The 16,139-nt window shown below is 50.2% G+C and overlaps 1 protein-coding gene across 1 annotated transcript in view; it reads right to left on the bottom strand.

Annotated features, from left to right (window-relative positions):
• The window catches only part of Cngb1 (cyclic nucleotide gated channel subunit beta 1), a 62,276-nt gene that overhangs the window by 40,333 nt on the left and 5,804 nt on the right, over positions 1 to 16,139 (bottom strand). Inside the window, exons 6-13 of the mRNA XM_057754293.1 lie at positions 15,510 to 15,555; positions 13,934 to 14,009; positions 13,211 to 13,268; positions 12,677 to 12,824; positions 11,332 to 11,407; positions 10,166 to 10,202; positions 5,019 to 5,556; positions 3,119 to 3,199 (exon numbers count right to left, since the gene is read on the bottom strand). Of these exons, the coding sequence (XP_057610276.1) occupies positions 3,119 to 3,199; positions 5,019 to 5,556; positions 10,166 to 10,202; positions 11,332 to 11,407; positions 12,677 to 12,824; positions 13,211 to 13,268; positions 13,934 to 14,009; positions 15,510 to 15,555 (1,060 nt within the window). The remainder of the gene's footprint in view (positions 1 to 3,118; positions 3,200 to 5,018; positions 5,557 to 10,165; positions 10,203 to 11,331; positions 11,408 to 12,676; positions 12,825 to 13,210; positions 13,269 to 13,933; positions 14,010 to 15,509; positions 15,556 to 16,139) is intronic.

Below are 16,139 nucleotides of genomic sequence, written 5' to 3'. Positions count from 1 at the left end.
AGCCTGTCACCAGCTTCACACCTCCTATGTGTGTACCTAGGATCCCTGACTGTCATCACAGAGCCCCAAAGCTCTCTGAGTTTAAAACTGTGGGTGACCACTTGTGTGGATGTATGTGTGCCTGGGGTATCTGCACAAACATATACATGAGTACCTTTTATGCACACGAGAGCCAGTGCAATGATGCACGTGTATAAACACATATGTGAGTGTGTGTAGCCAGTGTGTGTTATACACATATGCATGCATGCTCATGTCACTATGCCTGAAGACACACGTATACATTGGTGTGGGCCTATGTGGCCACTGGCCTTTGGAGGTGTTCAGTTCAAGAACAGGGGTATGTGCCAGAATTTTCAGGCACACTGGGTCAGTGGGGGAGTAACTCAGAGCCAGCACTGTGTGTGTGTGTGTGTGTGTGTGTGTGTGTGTGTGTGTAAAATGCAGAGCACATACCGTATGCACTAAGAAAGAGGCAACATCTGGCCCTCCCACCTGGCTCTGTTGTGAGAGGCAGAGGTAGAGGGCTGTTTTCCCAAAAGAAAGACTTTCATAATGCTAGGGACAGGATGGAACATCTATCTATCCATCCATCCAACCATCCATCCATCCATCCATCCATCCATCTATCTATTTGTTTGTGTGTTTGTTTGTTTTCAACACAGGGTTCCTCTGTGTAGCAGTCCCAGCTGTCCTGGAACTTGCTTTGTAGACCAGGCTGGCCTCGAACTCACAGAGATCTGCCTGCCTCTGCCTCTCCAGTGCTGGGATTAAAGGAGCGTGCAGCCACACCTGGCTCAGAAAGTTTTACTCAGGCTGGAGAGATGGCTCAGAGGTTAAGAGCACTGACTGCCCTTCCAGAGGTCCTGAGTTCAATTCCCAGCAATCACATGGTGGCTCACAGCATTCTGTAATGAGATCTGGTGCCCTCCTCTGGCATGCAAACATACATGGAAGGAATGTATGTATACATACTTAATAAATAAAACTTTAAAAACAAAAAAAAGTTTTACTCTTTTTTTTTTTTTTTTTTTTTGGTTTTTCGAGACAGGGTTTCTCTGTGGCTTTGGAGCCTGTCCTGGAACTAGCTCTTGTAGACCAGGCTGGTCTCGAACTCACAGAGATTCACCTGCCTCTGCCTCCCAAGTGCTGGGATTAAAGGCGTGCGCCACCACCGCCCGGCAAAAGTTTTACTCTTAAAAAATTGTTTCTTTTTTTTTTTTTAATATTTATTTATTATGTATACAATATTCTGTCTGTGTGTATGCCCGCACACCAGAAGAGGGCACCAGATCTCATTACAGGTGGTTGTGAGCCACCATGTGGTTGCCGGGAATTGAACTCAGGACCTTTGGAAGAGCAGGCAATGCTCTTAACCACTGAGCCATCTCTCCAGCCCTAAAAAATTGTTTCTATGTGCATGTATATGGTGTTTGTGCACATATCTAAGCATGTTCGTGTATGTGTACACACGGGCTTGTGGGATGTGGAGGCCTGAGGTCTTCCCCCATCACTTTCCGTTGTACGCATTAAGACTCTCACCTGATCCAAAACTTTAGCTAACCAGTATGGCTAACCAGCTAGCTCTGGGAATCTCACCTCCACCTTTCAAGGGTTAAATTACAGGCAGGCCACCACATCACTTGGCATTTCTGTGGGCTCTGGAGATAGAGCTGAGCTGTATCTGTGGGCTCTAGAGATAGAGGTAGCTTTTGTGAGGCGATGAGCTCCCTCATCATTGGAGGTAGGCAAGAGGAAAGTATGGTTCCCCGGCACGGTTGGGAAGACAAAATGTAACCTGAGCGAGATTGACTTGAGAGCTGATGCTAGTTCATAGGGTTCTACATACATCTTATATGGTTTTCATGGTTAACTGTTTCTTAACTGTGGATGGAATCGCCCTTAGTGGGGACAAGAACATTAGCCACCAATGGGCCCTTGCTCCCCACTGCACCCATTGGCTACCATCCCTGTGGCCCCTCTGCCAGGGCTACTGTCAGTCCTCTACAGCTGTGAGGGTGGGCACTGGAGAGGGAAGTCACTTGCCAGGTAGCCTTGCAGACAGCCATGGTACCATTTCTGGAGCAGAGCTATTTTCTGAACACTTGTAGTGTTGCTGGGCCGAAAGCTCTGGCCAGAGAAGACAAGCTAGGGATTACAGGTCTGGGACAGCATTGGGACTGTGGGTAGCATGACAAATAGAGGAACAAGGCAAGGGGTTAGAGTCAGGGACAAATAGGCTTCCTCAGTCCACGGCAACTGCTTCCCTGCTCCCCTGCCTGTCCCTCTCTCCTGCTCACAAATCTTCAGTGCTCCCTGTGACAATTGGGAAACCAGATCCAAGGCTGTCATATCCTGCTCCAGAGACAGCCCGCTTTGAACACTGACTGTGTGCTCTTCTCACCCTATGTCCCTTCACTGGGGGAGACCCTGCGCATTGACCCTCTCTGGTCCTGTGCTTGGCCAGGCCTCTCTCCTCATCCATTCCCTACTTAGCCCCAGCCCACAGCTTCCCACTCTGCCAACTTACACGCAGTCTCTCTCCAGCTCCGAATAGGTCAGGGATCTGCCTTTCATTTTTTAATCTTTATTCAAAATGCACTGTGTGGACTTCAATGCCACCTCAGTGTGGATGTGAGAATCAAGCAGCAGAGGAGAATCTAAGGTAGCTGTAGACACTATCGGAGGCCACCTCAGGATCACTGGCATGAATGTGTGTGTGTGTACGTGTGTGTGTGCGCGTGCGTGCGTGCATGTGTGTGTACACATACATACATGGGGAGACAGCCTTGGCTTTGCTGTTAAAAGAGAAGTACATGTGTTCAGTCATGCATCTATACATGCATTAATTCTACATTTATTTCATGCCTACTGTGTACCAGGCATCTGGGATACGGCAGTGAAAACAATCGGCTCAAGTTTCAGATTTCACAGGGATGCACCTGTGTGAGTTGGAGGGGGCAATATTGGGCTGAGGTCTCATTTTGGGCACAGTGGGGACCTCGGCTTTCCCAGTCCTCTGGCCAATACCCGACAATGCTCAGCACAGAACAAAGACAGAAAGCATCCCACCCCAGGATCCCCTAATCCCACCGCCAACCCGGGACAAGTTACTCACACAGGCTCCTCTTCCTCTCCGTCCTCCTCCTCCTCTTCCTCCTCCTCCTCTTCTCTTTCCTCTTGAATCTGAGGCAACTCCCTAGGTCAGGGCCAGAGATAAGAGATGATCCCTCCAGGGCCTCTCCAGTCCCCCTCATCCCATCTCTGGTGTGTGTTCTGGAACTCACAGCAGCTCCACCTGAGATTCCTCGCCAGTAGTCCCAAGCTCTCTCTAGCCACAGCTTGACTACACTGTCCTGATGGCGACTTGAGGACAGCTCTGAGCTTCATTGAGCCTCAGTTTCCCCTTATGTATTTCTCAGCAGTGAATGCAGGTCGGGAGCTTGAATTGCTCATCATAACAGCCCCTCATTTTTTAAATGCTTCCCTGACATGAAATCCATCGTTTTGCCTTCCTACCAATGGCTCAACATGGGATCAAAAGTCATAGGGCCACTGCCTTCCAAACTGAACTTCCGAAGGTATGAGCTAAAACGGGCCTTCTTCCTGTGTAAGTTGGTGACCTTGAGTATCTGGTTAAAACAGTAATATGATCAACACACAACCTAAAAGTTTCCAGTGGAGTGTCAGGACACAGTCCAAGAATGGAGTCGTGTGAGAGGAATTATGGGTGCTTGTGAGAAAACCCAGGAAAACAAGACAAGGGTCTTGTGATCTCAGTTTCTTGAAAAACATGAAACTGGTTTTGGGATGGGCCTCCCCGGCGGGGCGGTCAGGAGCGAGTTCACTCTAGCTCACTCATCACAGCCGGCTATTATCACTTGTTCTGGTCTCTATAGAAACCGTGTTTTTGCCACGTGCAGCTGACCATTGTGATTGCACACTTTGCTCATGTGATTCTTCTTCATTCTCAGAGTATCAGTCATCGGATGCACTGAATAAAGTTGGCTATTGCATGAGACTTTAGTCTGCCTCATTTTTAGGCTCTGCTCTCTGAGGTTCATGCCTTCAACTAGAACAGTCACCAGTGGAAGGCAAGTAAAAGCTGGGCTCGGGGGGATGCACACCTTTAATCCAGCACTTGGGAAGAAGAGGCAGACAGATCTCTGTGAATTTAAGGCCAGCCTGTTCTACATAGTGAGTTCCAGGCTAGCCAAGACTACACAGTGAGACTTAGTCTACAAACAAACAAACAAACAAATTATGGTCTAGCCATAGAATGGAATACAATACAACTATGAAAACAGAGGATGATTTCCATCTAATGAATTATGGGAAACTTCAAGTATATCATTGCCCAAACATAACAAGGGGCAGGTAAGTACACAATGATATGCCATTTTTGTTGGAAAAAAAAAAGAGAGAGGGGGGGGATTGTCCTGATTGGTCTTAATTGTCAACTTGACACAGCCTGGAGTCATCTGACAGGATGACTGAACTGGAGAACTCAGCTGAAGAACTACCTTGATCACTATGTCTGTGGAAGACTGTCTTGATTATTGATCTACATAGGCAGGTTCATCCCACTGTGGGTAGTACCATCCCCTCGGCAAGTGGCCCTGAGCTTTGTAAAAAGCTAGCTGAACATAAGCCCCACAAACAACACTCCTCTGCGGCTTCTGCTTCAAGTTCCTGCCTGACTTCCCTCAATGATGGACTCTCTGACCTGGAAGTACAGGCAGAAATAAACCCTCTCCTCTCCTATGCTGCTTCTGAGCAGACTGTTTCATCATAGCAACAGCGTCAAACTAGAACAAGGGTTCCATGAGTATCTGTCCCCAATCTACCTATGAAATGAGGCCTGGTAGCCCTGTACCTAGGAACTGAGGGCAAGTGCTGAGAGTGGGGAGGTAGGTATGGTCCTGCACCAGGCCCTTTATGCCTTTAAGATTCTACACTGTATGCCTGGTACCTTCTCAAGCACTGAGTGCTTTCCCAGGACTTCTCTGTTTTCCTACCTGGGCATCTCCACCATGGCCTCGCTTTCTTCTTCATAAGCCGGAGCTTCCTCTGTCTCCTGCTGGCTGACACTGTCCTCCTGCTGGCTGACACTGTCCTCCTGCTGGCTGGCACTGTCTTCCTGATGACAGGCACTGTCCTCCTGCTGGCTGGCACTGTCTTCCTGGTGACAGGCACTGTCCTCCTGCTGGCTGGCACTGTCTTCCTGGTGACAGGCACTGTCCTCCTGCTGGCTGGCACTGTCTTCCTGGTGACAGGCACTGTCCTCCTGCTGGCTGGTACTGTCTTCCTGCTGGCTGGCACTGTCTTCCTGCTGACAGGCACTGCTCTCCTGCTGGCTGGCACTGTCCTCCTGGTAACAGGCACTGTCCTCCTGCTGACAGGCACTGTCCTCCTGTTGGCTGGCACTGTCCTCCTGCTGACAGGCACTGCCCTCCTGCTGACTGGCACTGTCTTCCTCCTGGATGTCCTCCCAGCAGGGATCCACTTCCTCCAGGATAAGATCATTCTCCACCTGTCCCACCGGGAGGATGCTGACTGCAGGGGATAAAGAGGAGCCATTTGTGGGCTAAGGAGGGTAGCTTGTACCACTGAGTTCTGGGGGTCCATCCTGGGAGCCCTACCCCAGGGGCCTTGGCTCCGTAGCTGGCTGTGTTATCAACAGGATCATAAGCAGCCAGCTCAATGCCTCAGACAACACAGCCACTCATCCAACCTCTTCCCATGACTCCCTGCCTTTTTCCTCTAGGGACTGAGCTCTGGGTACAGCTGACCATGCTTTTTTCCTATCAGGACTTTCCTTCTTAGAGGGTTGACCAGAGCAGAAAGAATGTTTTCATCACAATGTCACAGCTGATGTCAATGGAGCCAGACACTTCACCACCTGCAGGGGCTGGATTGCCTCAAGGGCTGCAGACAAAGCCTGCTCCTTGCCTATTTCTTGGGTGCCGTCTCTTGGTGACAGCATGTCTGTGAGCTCAGCACCTGCTTCCGGGAACCTTATCCCTCCATCTAGGCTTGGGATCTTCACTCTCTGAGACATGACGTTTTCATGGAGACAAGGAAAACAATTACGGTTGCCTGTAACTTTAACACTTCTCCATGAATTCAGATCCCTGACTTGAAAACGGTGTGGGCCCGTTAGGCAGTAGGTTCAGAGAGCTGGGTGGGGTGGTTCACACTGTAATCCCAGCACTCGAGAGACAGAGGCAAGAGGATTTCTATAGGGAGGATTGAGACATGGTGAAAGTGGGCTCAGGACATCTCACAGGAAACCCGACTCATCCTAGTCGAGAGAAGGGGAGACTTCCAGCACACCAGCTTTTTCTCAAAAGTTCCAGGGGTCGGTGGCCCTCAAGTCAAGCGTGAATAAGTGTCTTGGTTTTTGGATATAGGATCTTGCTATGCAGCTCGGGCTAACCTCAAACTTTTGAGGGTTTGCCAACTTATCCCAGGCAGTAGAGGCCCCTATGAGCACCGTCTCAGTAGTGGGTGTCAACATTCTTGTTTCCTTCCTTATGAACTCTTTTTAGATGCTGTGAGCATAGTCTGAGAGTATTGGCCCCTCATGAGCATTTCCTCTCTTCATCTCCACAGCCGGCCTACAAGGGGCCTTAGAATGAGCCTCTTTGCAGCCAAATACGCCACAGCCAACCAAGAAAGGCAAGAATGAGGTGTAGCCGGCACATATGGTGGCGGGCTGGGAGGCTGGCAGACCTCTGGGAGAAGCGGCTGCCTGCAGCGCTGCCGTTCCTCTCTGTATCAGGAAGTAGTTTACCCTTTGTTCCCCATAGTCCACCCAGGAGCCCAGTGCTGGCCCAGCCCCATTTAACTTTCACCCCTGGAGTCGCTCCTGGACAGGCTACCTGCAAGTCTGCAACCTGTCTGGCCCCAGGGCCACTGCGTGAGATTCCAACCCCAGTCAGTGGCAGCCAGTTACTCCACTGAGATAGGAGCTCCTGCTTCCAGGGAGTCTATAGGTTCGCCGCAGGCCAGACACTCTGCCCTCAGTTTATCTTGTCTAGCAGGCATAGCTCAGGATGCCTCCTTTCCTCTAGTCCAGGCTATCTCTCCCACCTACTCTGCTCTGAAGCATAGGCCGTCCCTCACCACATACATCTCTTAGGGTATGGTCCCAGGCAATGCCATCACCAAAGCCACATGGGGAGGCAGGAGCCTCTTGAAAAGGCAGATTCCCAGGATGCCCCTCCCCCAACGATGAGGTCTGGAAGCAGGACAGCCTTCATAATTGAGCCTGGTCATGTGAGATATAGTCCCGCTTTGAGTATATCTCCTGCCTGCAATATTTGTTCATTCCCAGGGTAATCTTTGTGAGGTCAGTGCCCGCTCAACTACCTCCAGTGGCTCTGCATTGCCTAGAGCCCAGTCCCTGCAGGTTAGTAACTTCTAGTTTGGACTTCATAATCAAGGGCTTGGGATCCCAGTTGGCGGAAGTGCCCAGCCCTTACCCTCGCCTCCAGGCATTTCCCAATTTACTCTCTCGGCAAGACTTCCCTTCCTCAGTGCCACCTCAAGGCATTGGGGGTCTCAAACTCAAATCAGATCATGGACATGAATGAAGGAACAAATGCCAGCTGCCTGCAGGTGACAGCTTTTGTTCAGACCTTTCTCATGAACACAACATAGGCCATCACAGCCAGACTGCCCCACTTCTAACAGAAGCCAGGCCCTGCTGTGGAAGCTGATTTTTAAATCTTTCTTATTTATTCATTATCTATCTATCTATCTATCTATCTATCTATCTATCTATCATCTATCTATCTATCTATCTATTGTGGCAGGGTTTCTCTGTATAGCCCTAGGTGTCCTGGAACTCTCTTTGTAGACCAGGCTGGCCTCGAATTTAGAGATCTGCCTGCCTCTGCTTCCCAAGTGCTGAAATTAAAGGCGTGTGCCACCACTGCCCAGCATGAAAACTGATTTTTTTTTAAAGGTTGACAATTCTGTTTCAAAATCAATCTAAATAAAGACATCTAGGGGCCACTAGGACCTCAGAGTCCCCGGCCAGTTCCTCCATCCTATAACCCCAGGAAATGTCTATTCAACTTACCTCTCTATGATAAGTACTATTGGGTTATGGGATATATTTGCAGTTCCAACCATCAGGAGGCTGAGGCAGGAGGATAGAGAGTTGATGGCCAGCCTGGAATGTACAGCAAGAACCTGTCTTAACCTCTCCTGGGTTGGAGAGATGGTTCAGCGGTTAAGAGCACTAACTGCTCTTCCAGAGGATCTGGGTTCAATTCCCAGCACCCACATGACAACTCACAACTATCTGTAATTTAAGTTACAGGAGACCTGGCACCTTCACCCAATAAAGAAATAAATACCCAAAGGCTTCTTTCAGACTTGTCCTAAGAATGTCATGCAGTCACAGATTTGAGGTGCAAAGTCACACTCTTTAATGTCAATTACAATATCACCGTCGGGGGTAGTCCCTGAACTAGGGCAGACCTTAGGAGAACCACTTGTAGGGAAACTAGGTCCTGCAGCAGTGTGGATGGTGCCAGGTGCCCCGGTGTGAGCATGCTTAGACATTGAACATTGAGACCTTGATAGGGCTCTGTATAGACTCCCACCAGGAAGTCCTCCTCGCCCTTGCTCTGGTCAGGGTGCTGCCTCCTGGCCAAGAGTCCCCAAAAGAAAGCTCTGGGGTTTTACATAATGACTCTGCTTTCCTCGGTCCTGCCTGGGGTTCATTAATCAAGAAGGGTGGAGATTAGCAGTCACTGCCCCCTAAAAGGTCTTCTCTTGAGGCATCCTTCTGTCCTTCATCCATTCATCCATCCATCCGTTTGTCCATGGGCTCCCCAGGTCCCCTTTTCCCTTGTTTCAGAGGCCTCCAGCTGCTGTCACCCCTGAAACAAAGGAGGTGACAGAAATGTGGGCACCTGGGTGAACAGACAGAGCATGGATGGATAGATGGACAGAGATATGAGTGGCCAAGCAGAGGATGGATGGGTGGAAGGATGGGTGGATGGATGAGTGGGTGGATGAAGGCATGGATGGATGTGTGGATGGATGGATGGATGGATGGATGGATGGATGGATGGATGGATGGATAGAAGGATGGATGGATAGAAGGATGGATGGATAGAAGGATGGATGGATGGATGGATGGATAGAAGGATGGATGGATGGATGGATGGATGGATGGATGGATGGATGGATGGATGGATAGAAGGATGGATGGATGGATGGATGGATGGATGGATGGATGGATGGATGGATAGAAGGATGGATGGATAGAAGGATGGATGGATGGATGGTTGGATGGATAGAAGGATGGATGGATAGAAGGATGGATGGATAGAAGGATGGATGGATGGATGGATGGATGGATGGATGGATGGATGGATGGGGATATGAGAGGCCAAGCAGAGAATGGATGGGTGGAAGGGTGGGTGGATGGATGGATGGAAGGAAGGATAGATGGAAGGAAGGAAGGAAGGAAGGAAGGAAGGAAGGAAGGAAGGAAGGAAGGAAGGAAGGAAGGGGATATGAGAGGCCAAGCAGAGAATGGATGGGTGGAAGGGTAGGTGGATGGATGGATGGATGGATGGATGGATGGATGAAAGGATGGATGAGTATCTAAGGAGTGGTCAAGCAGAGGATGGATGGATGCATGAATGCCTATCTGCCATCTACAGTATATTACCTACTTTAAGCAGTGCTGCCCCTTTCTGTCCCTGCCTGACCTCAATCTTCTGCCTTTCAGTAATGCTACCTCATACCTTCCAACTCATCACAGGGGAGGGAATCCTGATTCAAAGGCTATGGAGTCCCTAGAATCTGTTTCCCAATAACATCCCATCCCTCCCCACTTTCCCAACTCTGCTCAGCCAAACCCACGTGCCCAGCTTCCCGAGTCTGGTCTCCATTCTGGGTGATTGCCAGCAGGAAAGGGTGTGGACTTGGCTTTACAGTTGTTTTCCTGATAGAAGCCAGAAGCCAAAGAGGAAACGCTGTAGCCTCCAACTCTGTCACTGCTCTCCAGAGACGCTGAGTGGGAGGGGGGTCTCTCAACTCCAGGTCAGGAGACCCTAAATGTGCCTCACACTCAGACCTCAGTATATCAGGTGGCTCTCCTGGAAGTGAACATGGGGCCCTTGAGTGGGATACTTACTGGTCTGCACATCACATGTCTCAGGGCAGACAGGTTCCTACATGGGGAGAAAAGAGAAGACTGCAATGGCTGTCTCACCTGCCTCGGGAGCTCCTGTCACCAAGGCATATGAGTCAGCTCCCCGCTCCTGGCTGCCCGCTGATCGGCTTCCTTCTCCCTCCAGGACCGCAGCCTGCTCCCAGCTTTTGCTCAGGCTGGAACGCCCTCTCCTCTGCTCACTCTGAGAAGGCCATCCTTTCCTTCCAGCACCCAGAAATCTTCTCCCAATTGTACCTGTATCCCCTGTTGCCGTGGTCCCCAGAGCCCTCTGTCAGTGCACATCTTCATTAGCTAATGGTTCCCGCCCCCCAACCCCTTTTGAGCTTGGAAATCTCAGAAGCCAGTGCTCTCTGCCCCTTTGGAGACAGCATGATGATGGGCATGAGCACAAGGCTGGCTTTCAGTACCTTCTGCTCGGCCCCCCTCAGTACCGAGTCATCTGAGAGGGAAGGAGTGCACGGAACTGGGTGTGGACCCAGGGTGTCTGGCTCTTGTGCACCTCCCATTAAACAGAAAAGAAAATCCCCCACTAGGCCTAGCGCCAACAACGAGGGAAGAACATGGTACCCTGGCTCTGTGACACAGGGAGGGTGCCCAGAAACAACCGCAGCAAGGTGCCTCTCAGAGGTGCTGGGCTAGGACCCGTCCAGGCCCAGTCACTGCACTCTGAGTTACTTTCAAAGCTCTTTCCTTTCTTTCCCCCACAAGGTTGAGTGGTAACAGAATTGTTCACCCACTTCTCAGGGTAACTAGGACCAATGTCACATGGCCACTTCCCAGTTCTAGGTGCTTCTGTGGAGAGGTGAGTCATCCCCCAGAAAGGAAAATCAGGCCCTACTCTCTTGATGAAGAAAAGGAAGAGGTGACCAAGGCCCCCCTTCCCCACCACCCATGTTGGGCTCTAAGCTGCCAGGAATACTCATGGAGGCTGTGGGCTCCCTGGGTATGTCGCCTCTTCCTGGGTCATTCCAGGTCTCTGAATCTTTGTATATTCTTGGGGGTCACTTCCACTAGCCAGCCTTCCTTGATGTTTCAAGAGACGATCTCTGGGCTCCTCTACCCCCGTAGAAGACCCCCTCCCTCACCACCACCCAGCCAGAGTCTCTTCTGCCTGACTGCCCACTCACCTGCTCTGTAGCCTTCCCATGGAGCACAGGCTGTGGCAGGGCCATCTCCAGCCTGTGTAAGAGCCACTCCATCAGCCTGTAGTGGAGACATGCACTGAATCAAGATGAGAATTCTCAGGGTGGGGGATTAGGGCAGAGGAAGCCTGCCAGGAGGCAGGTCATATCGGAAACCAGCCCCAGGCCTCTATCCCTGAAGGCCCCTTTCTCCTCCCCCATCCTTCCCAAACAGCCCTGGTAGGGAGCTCAGCTCAGCTCTATTTCCAGTCTCTCACAAAAGCCAGGGGATGGGGATTAGGCGGCACCCACCCAGATTTCAAATGCATGTGGCCTTTAGTGCATACATTTTACTCCTGCCAACTAAATATGCGTGAACAAGGTTTTTGATGGCAGGGAAAATGCGAAACAATTCTAAGTGCTCGTGTGTGGTTAAAGAAATGAAGTTCTGCGTAGTTTTTTTTGAAGCGATTGAAGGAATGCAGTAGAACTGGAGTATAAAATCACCTCTGAAGGACGTCTTCAAAAAGTTTGGTGTGTGTGTGTGTGTGTGTGTGTGTGTGTGTGTGATTTATGCATATGAACAGGTGTGTATGTCTGTACACGGGTACAGAGCCCAGAGAAGGGTGGCAGGCACCCTCCTTTATCATTCTCTGCCTTGTTCCTTTGAGGCATAGCCTCTCCCTAAACCTGAGATAGCATCTCTCCATAAGCTGAACCGAGGTCTCTCCACAAACCTGAGGCAGAGCCTCTGCCTAAACCTAGAGCTCAAGTCTTTTCAGCAAGGGTAGCAGCCAGCAAACAATCCCCATCTCCATCCTTTGCCTCAGTGTTGGGTTTACAGTCCGGCACAGGACCATGCTCCCTTTCACATGGGTACTGGGATCCGAATTCTGTCTCTCATGCTCATAGAAGAACCACTCTTAATCACCAAACCAGTTCTCCAGACTCTGGGGGACTTACTTGTTTTAAGTGGGGAAAAAAAGGAAGCTGTAAAAGAATACATGCAACTTGCTTTTGATACAGGTGTGTGTGTGTGTGTGTGTGTGTGTGTTTGTGTGTGTTGCTTGTTTTGAGACAAGAACTGGCTATGGAGTTCAAGTTGGCCTTAAACATATGATCCTCCTGCCTCAGCTTCTTGAGATGACAGGTGGGCACTTGGTACATGTTTAAAGGAATAGTACACTCCCCAGCCTGGCTGATGGAGGAAAGTGCTGATGAGGTTTGCCCGGGGAATCCGAGTTCTCATCCAAGCGGATGTTCTAACTTTCTAGTTCAGCAAACTAGTACTGAGCTAGAGCAAAGCACTGAGCCTGCTCCCTGTGGGAGGTGTGACCTTCAGGGGGCTCACCTGACAGGGTCCCCAGGTGGTGGCAGGGAAGAGGCCTGGAAACCAGGCTGGGGCTCTGCAGCTGGCTTCTCCTTGAGCTCCAAGGTTCCAGGATTGGGCTGGGAGGGACTCTCTATGGGCTCTGTTTCCATCAGGAGTTCTGGAGGATCTGAGTGGTAACAGAACCAACACTAAGACCCCATAGCAGGATTTCATCCATCCCTCCTGCCAGATTTGGAAACTTGCCATGGCTGGGTGAAGATCCCCTTGGGGACCACCCTAACACCAAACAGTACAGGAAGGGAAAGGAGTATAGCCAAGCTTGTGAAGTTCAGCTGACTATAGCTGCTTGAGTCCCAGACCTAAGGTGGGGTTCTAGTATTAGCAAGGACTGAACTGTCCCTTTGCCTGGCTGAGCACTAAGGTTCCCCTGAGACCACACACACATATACACACACATACACACACACACATAGAGTCTCAGCTCAGTCTCAGGTTCCCCTGGAACCTAGCTTGTGACCACTTAGGAAGCCCCTCCCAGTTCCTTCTCTGTACCTGGGTCCAAGACAGCAGCCTCAGGTTCAGGTTCAGGTTCAGGTTCAGCTTTCCAGGCCTGGAGGACAGAGAGGTGGGTCATGATCGAAGCCATCCTTGCATATACCCCACCTTGACAGCTGTGCCCTGACCCCATGAGCTCACATGTATATGCATGTGTGCATACACATGTGCCCGGTGCTGGTGGTGGGACTATGGCAACCGATCTCCTTCGTTAACTTGATCAGGATCTAGGAGACACACCTCTGGGCAGGCCTCTTAGGGAGTTTCCAAAGAGGCTTAAGAGAACAGAGAAGACCCACTCTGAATGTGGGTGGTGCCATGCCATGGGTTGGGGTGCCAGACTCAACAGAAAAGGTTTAAGAGAGAGAGACAGACAGACAGACAGACAGACAGACGGAGACAGATAGATCCACTAGCAATCACTTCTGCTTGCTGTCTGACTGCAGATGTAATATGACCAGCTGTGTGCTTCCCCACCATGGCAGACGGTACCCACTTTAAACCATGAGCTAACATAAACTCTTTAAGCATCTTTTGTCAGGAGCTTTGCCATCACTAAGAAAAGGCCCTAGTCAGTCACTCCTCCCACGAACGACACTCCAAGGAGAAGATCCATGCTCCAATGGATGTTGGGGGTTTCCAGGGCCTGCTGGAATGGGCAGCTCCCCAGGCCCCAACCCTCCCTACTGGTCAGCTGCCCACCCCCAACTCATCACTTACCTCAGAGGGCTTAGGGGGCTGAGGCAGCACTTTCTCCAGGTTCTGCTCAAGCCACCTGAGCAGCCACAGGCTGGGTCTGCAGAAGGGTCAGAGGTCAGAAAATGGGGTAGCCTGAAATGAGCTACTTTACTGCCCACTGGGCCTAGGCCTGGCCAGCCTTCTACAGCTGGAGCAAAGAGCCAGCAGTCTAGGAATGAGTGAGTGAAGGGGTGAGTGGAAGGAGGCGGTTGGGACAGAAGACATGAGTCTGGGTTTCTTGTGGAAATCACAAAGCGGTTCTTCAGGCTGACATTGTGGACATGACAACCTGAAAACTTAAGTGACTAGCAACAGGTATTAATTAAGGACTTTATATAAAGTCCTAGGTTTCTAGCCTTGGGCTTTATTTTTTTTTAATTTTTTATTTGGTTTGCTTTTGAGACAGAGTCCAGTTACAAAGTCCCAACTAGGTTCAAATTTATGATTCCCCAATCTCAGCCTTCCCAATTCTGGAGTTATAGGTTACAGGTGTGTGCCCTTGTGTCCGTATTGGTTTGTGACTTTTCTTTTTCTTATTATTTTTGTTTTTTTGAGTCAGGGTTTCTCTGTATATTCTTGGCTGTCCTGGAACTCACTCTTGTAGATCAGGCTGGCCTTGAACTCAGATCCACCTGCCTCGAACTACCACCCATCTGTGACTTTAAACACAGGAGGCTCTGCAGTTACACCAGTCAGAGGTGGCTAAAGTGGACAGGACACCCCCAAGCAGGCTCCCCAACGTGTCATTGTCCCCATCTGACCTGACACCCTCACTGATAAGGCAGCTAGCTTCTTTTGAGAGGTCCTAAACTATGAGGCTGAGACAACCAAGTAGCATATTCTGCATTGTGATCCAAGTCCTTTTTCCAGACGCCACATAAGCCCACACTCCCAGAAGGCTGTGTGTACAGAGCTTATCCATGCCTGTTTCCTTCTCAGAGGTGGCCCAGCAGAGGGTCTCCAGCAAGCAACAGAAAGCACGGGCAGCGTGATGTTTATACCACCCCATGCTACAGACAGAAGAAGAGGGGTTGAAAAAAGGAAAGAGGTTGAACGTGGTGGCACACACTTTTTTTTTTTTTTTTTTTTTTTTTTAGTTTCTCGAGATAGGGTCTGTCTGTGTAACTCCTGTGGCTGTCCTGGAACTCACTCTGTAGACCAGGCTGGCTTCAAACACACAGAGACCCACCTTCCTCTGCCTCCTGAATACTGAGATTAAAGATGTCCCAGCTCTCGGGAGGCAGAGGCAGGCAGATCTCTGTGAGTTTGAGGACAGCCTGGTCTACAAAGCTAGTTCCAGGCCAGCCGAGGTTACACGGAGAAACCCTGTCTCAACCCTCCTCCCCCATGAAGAAGAAGGAGGAGGAGGAAGAGGAAGAAGAGGAAAAGGAAGAGGAAGAAGAAGAGGAGGAGGAGGAGGAAGAAGAGAGGAAAGAAACATGCTTCAGGTCACATGGGAGGTAACAATAGACCCTGCTTCTGACCCCAAGGCTCTCAGCACTGGGCACACTGCTTGGCCCACTATAGACAACAGTGATACCTGCTAACAATGACTTACTCAGTATCGTGAGCCCTGGAAGCTTCGTCTGAGCCATCTGCAGACCCTACAGAGTCAGAAAGTAAAGGACAGGGGGGCAGGATGAGGAAAGATTGCTCAGTGGGTACAAAGCTGCACTCCAGACAACATCGGCAGGAGTCCCGGCTGCGCAGGGGGCCAGTACAGACAACAACTGAACACTGCGTATCTCAAAATCTACAGAAGGGATTGAATGTTTTCACCAGAAAGAAATGAGAATTTTCTGAGGACAGAGGCAGGTTTAACCTGATTACAAAAGCACACGAGGAACCAAACACCGCCAGCAGCCATTAAAATGCACAAGGTTGTGTTTTACGTATCAGTTAAAACAATAAATTAACAGATTAAAAACATCCATGAAGTCAATGGAGAAAGAGGAAGGAAGGAAGGAAGGAAGGAAGGAAGGAAGGAAGGAAGGAAGGAAGGAAGGGAAAAAAGGGAGGAGAGAGAGGGAAAGAGAAGAGAGTGAGAGGAGACGAAGAAAAGATGAAAAGGGGGGAGGGGAAGAGGGGAAAAGAGGAAAAGAGAGAGCAACCATAATTTCACGTCAGCCAGAAGCAGCGCTGAAACCGCTCAAATCAGGCCACTCAAGGCCAGTGGACGGGCTACTCC

The sequence above is a fragment of the Chionomys nivalis genome, chromosome 21, assembly GCF_950005125.1.
Source record: "Chionomys nivalis chromosome 21, mChiNiv1.1, whole genome shotgun sequence".
Lineage (NCBI taxonomy): Eukaryota > Metazoa > Chordata > Mammalia > Rodentia > Cricetidae > Chionomys > Chionomys nivalis.
This window is presented reverse-complemented; position numbering and strand designations above follow the sequence as displayed.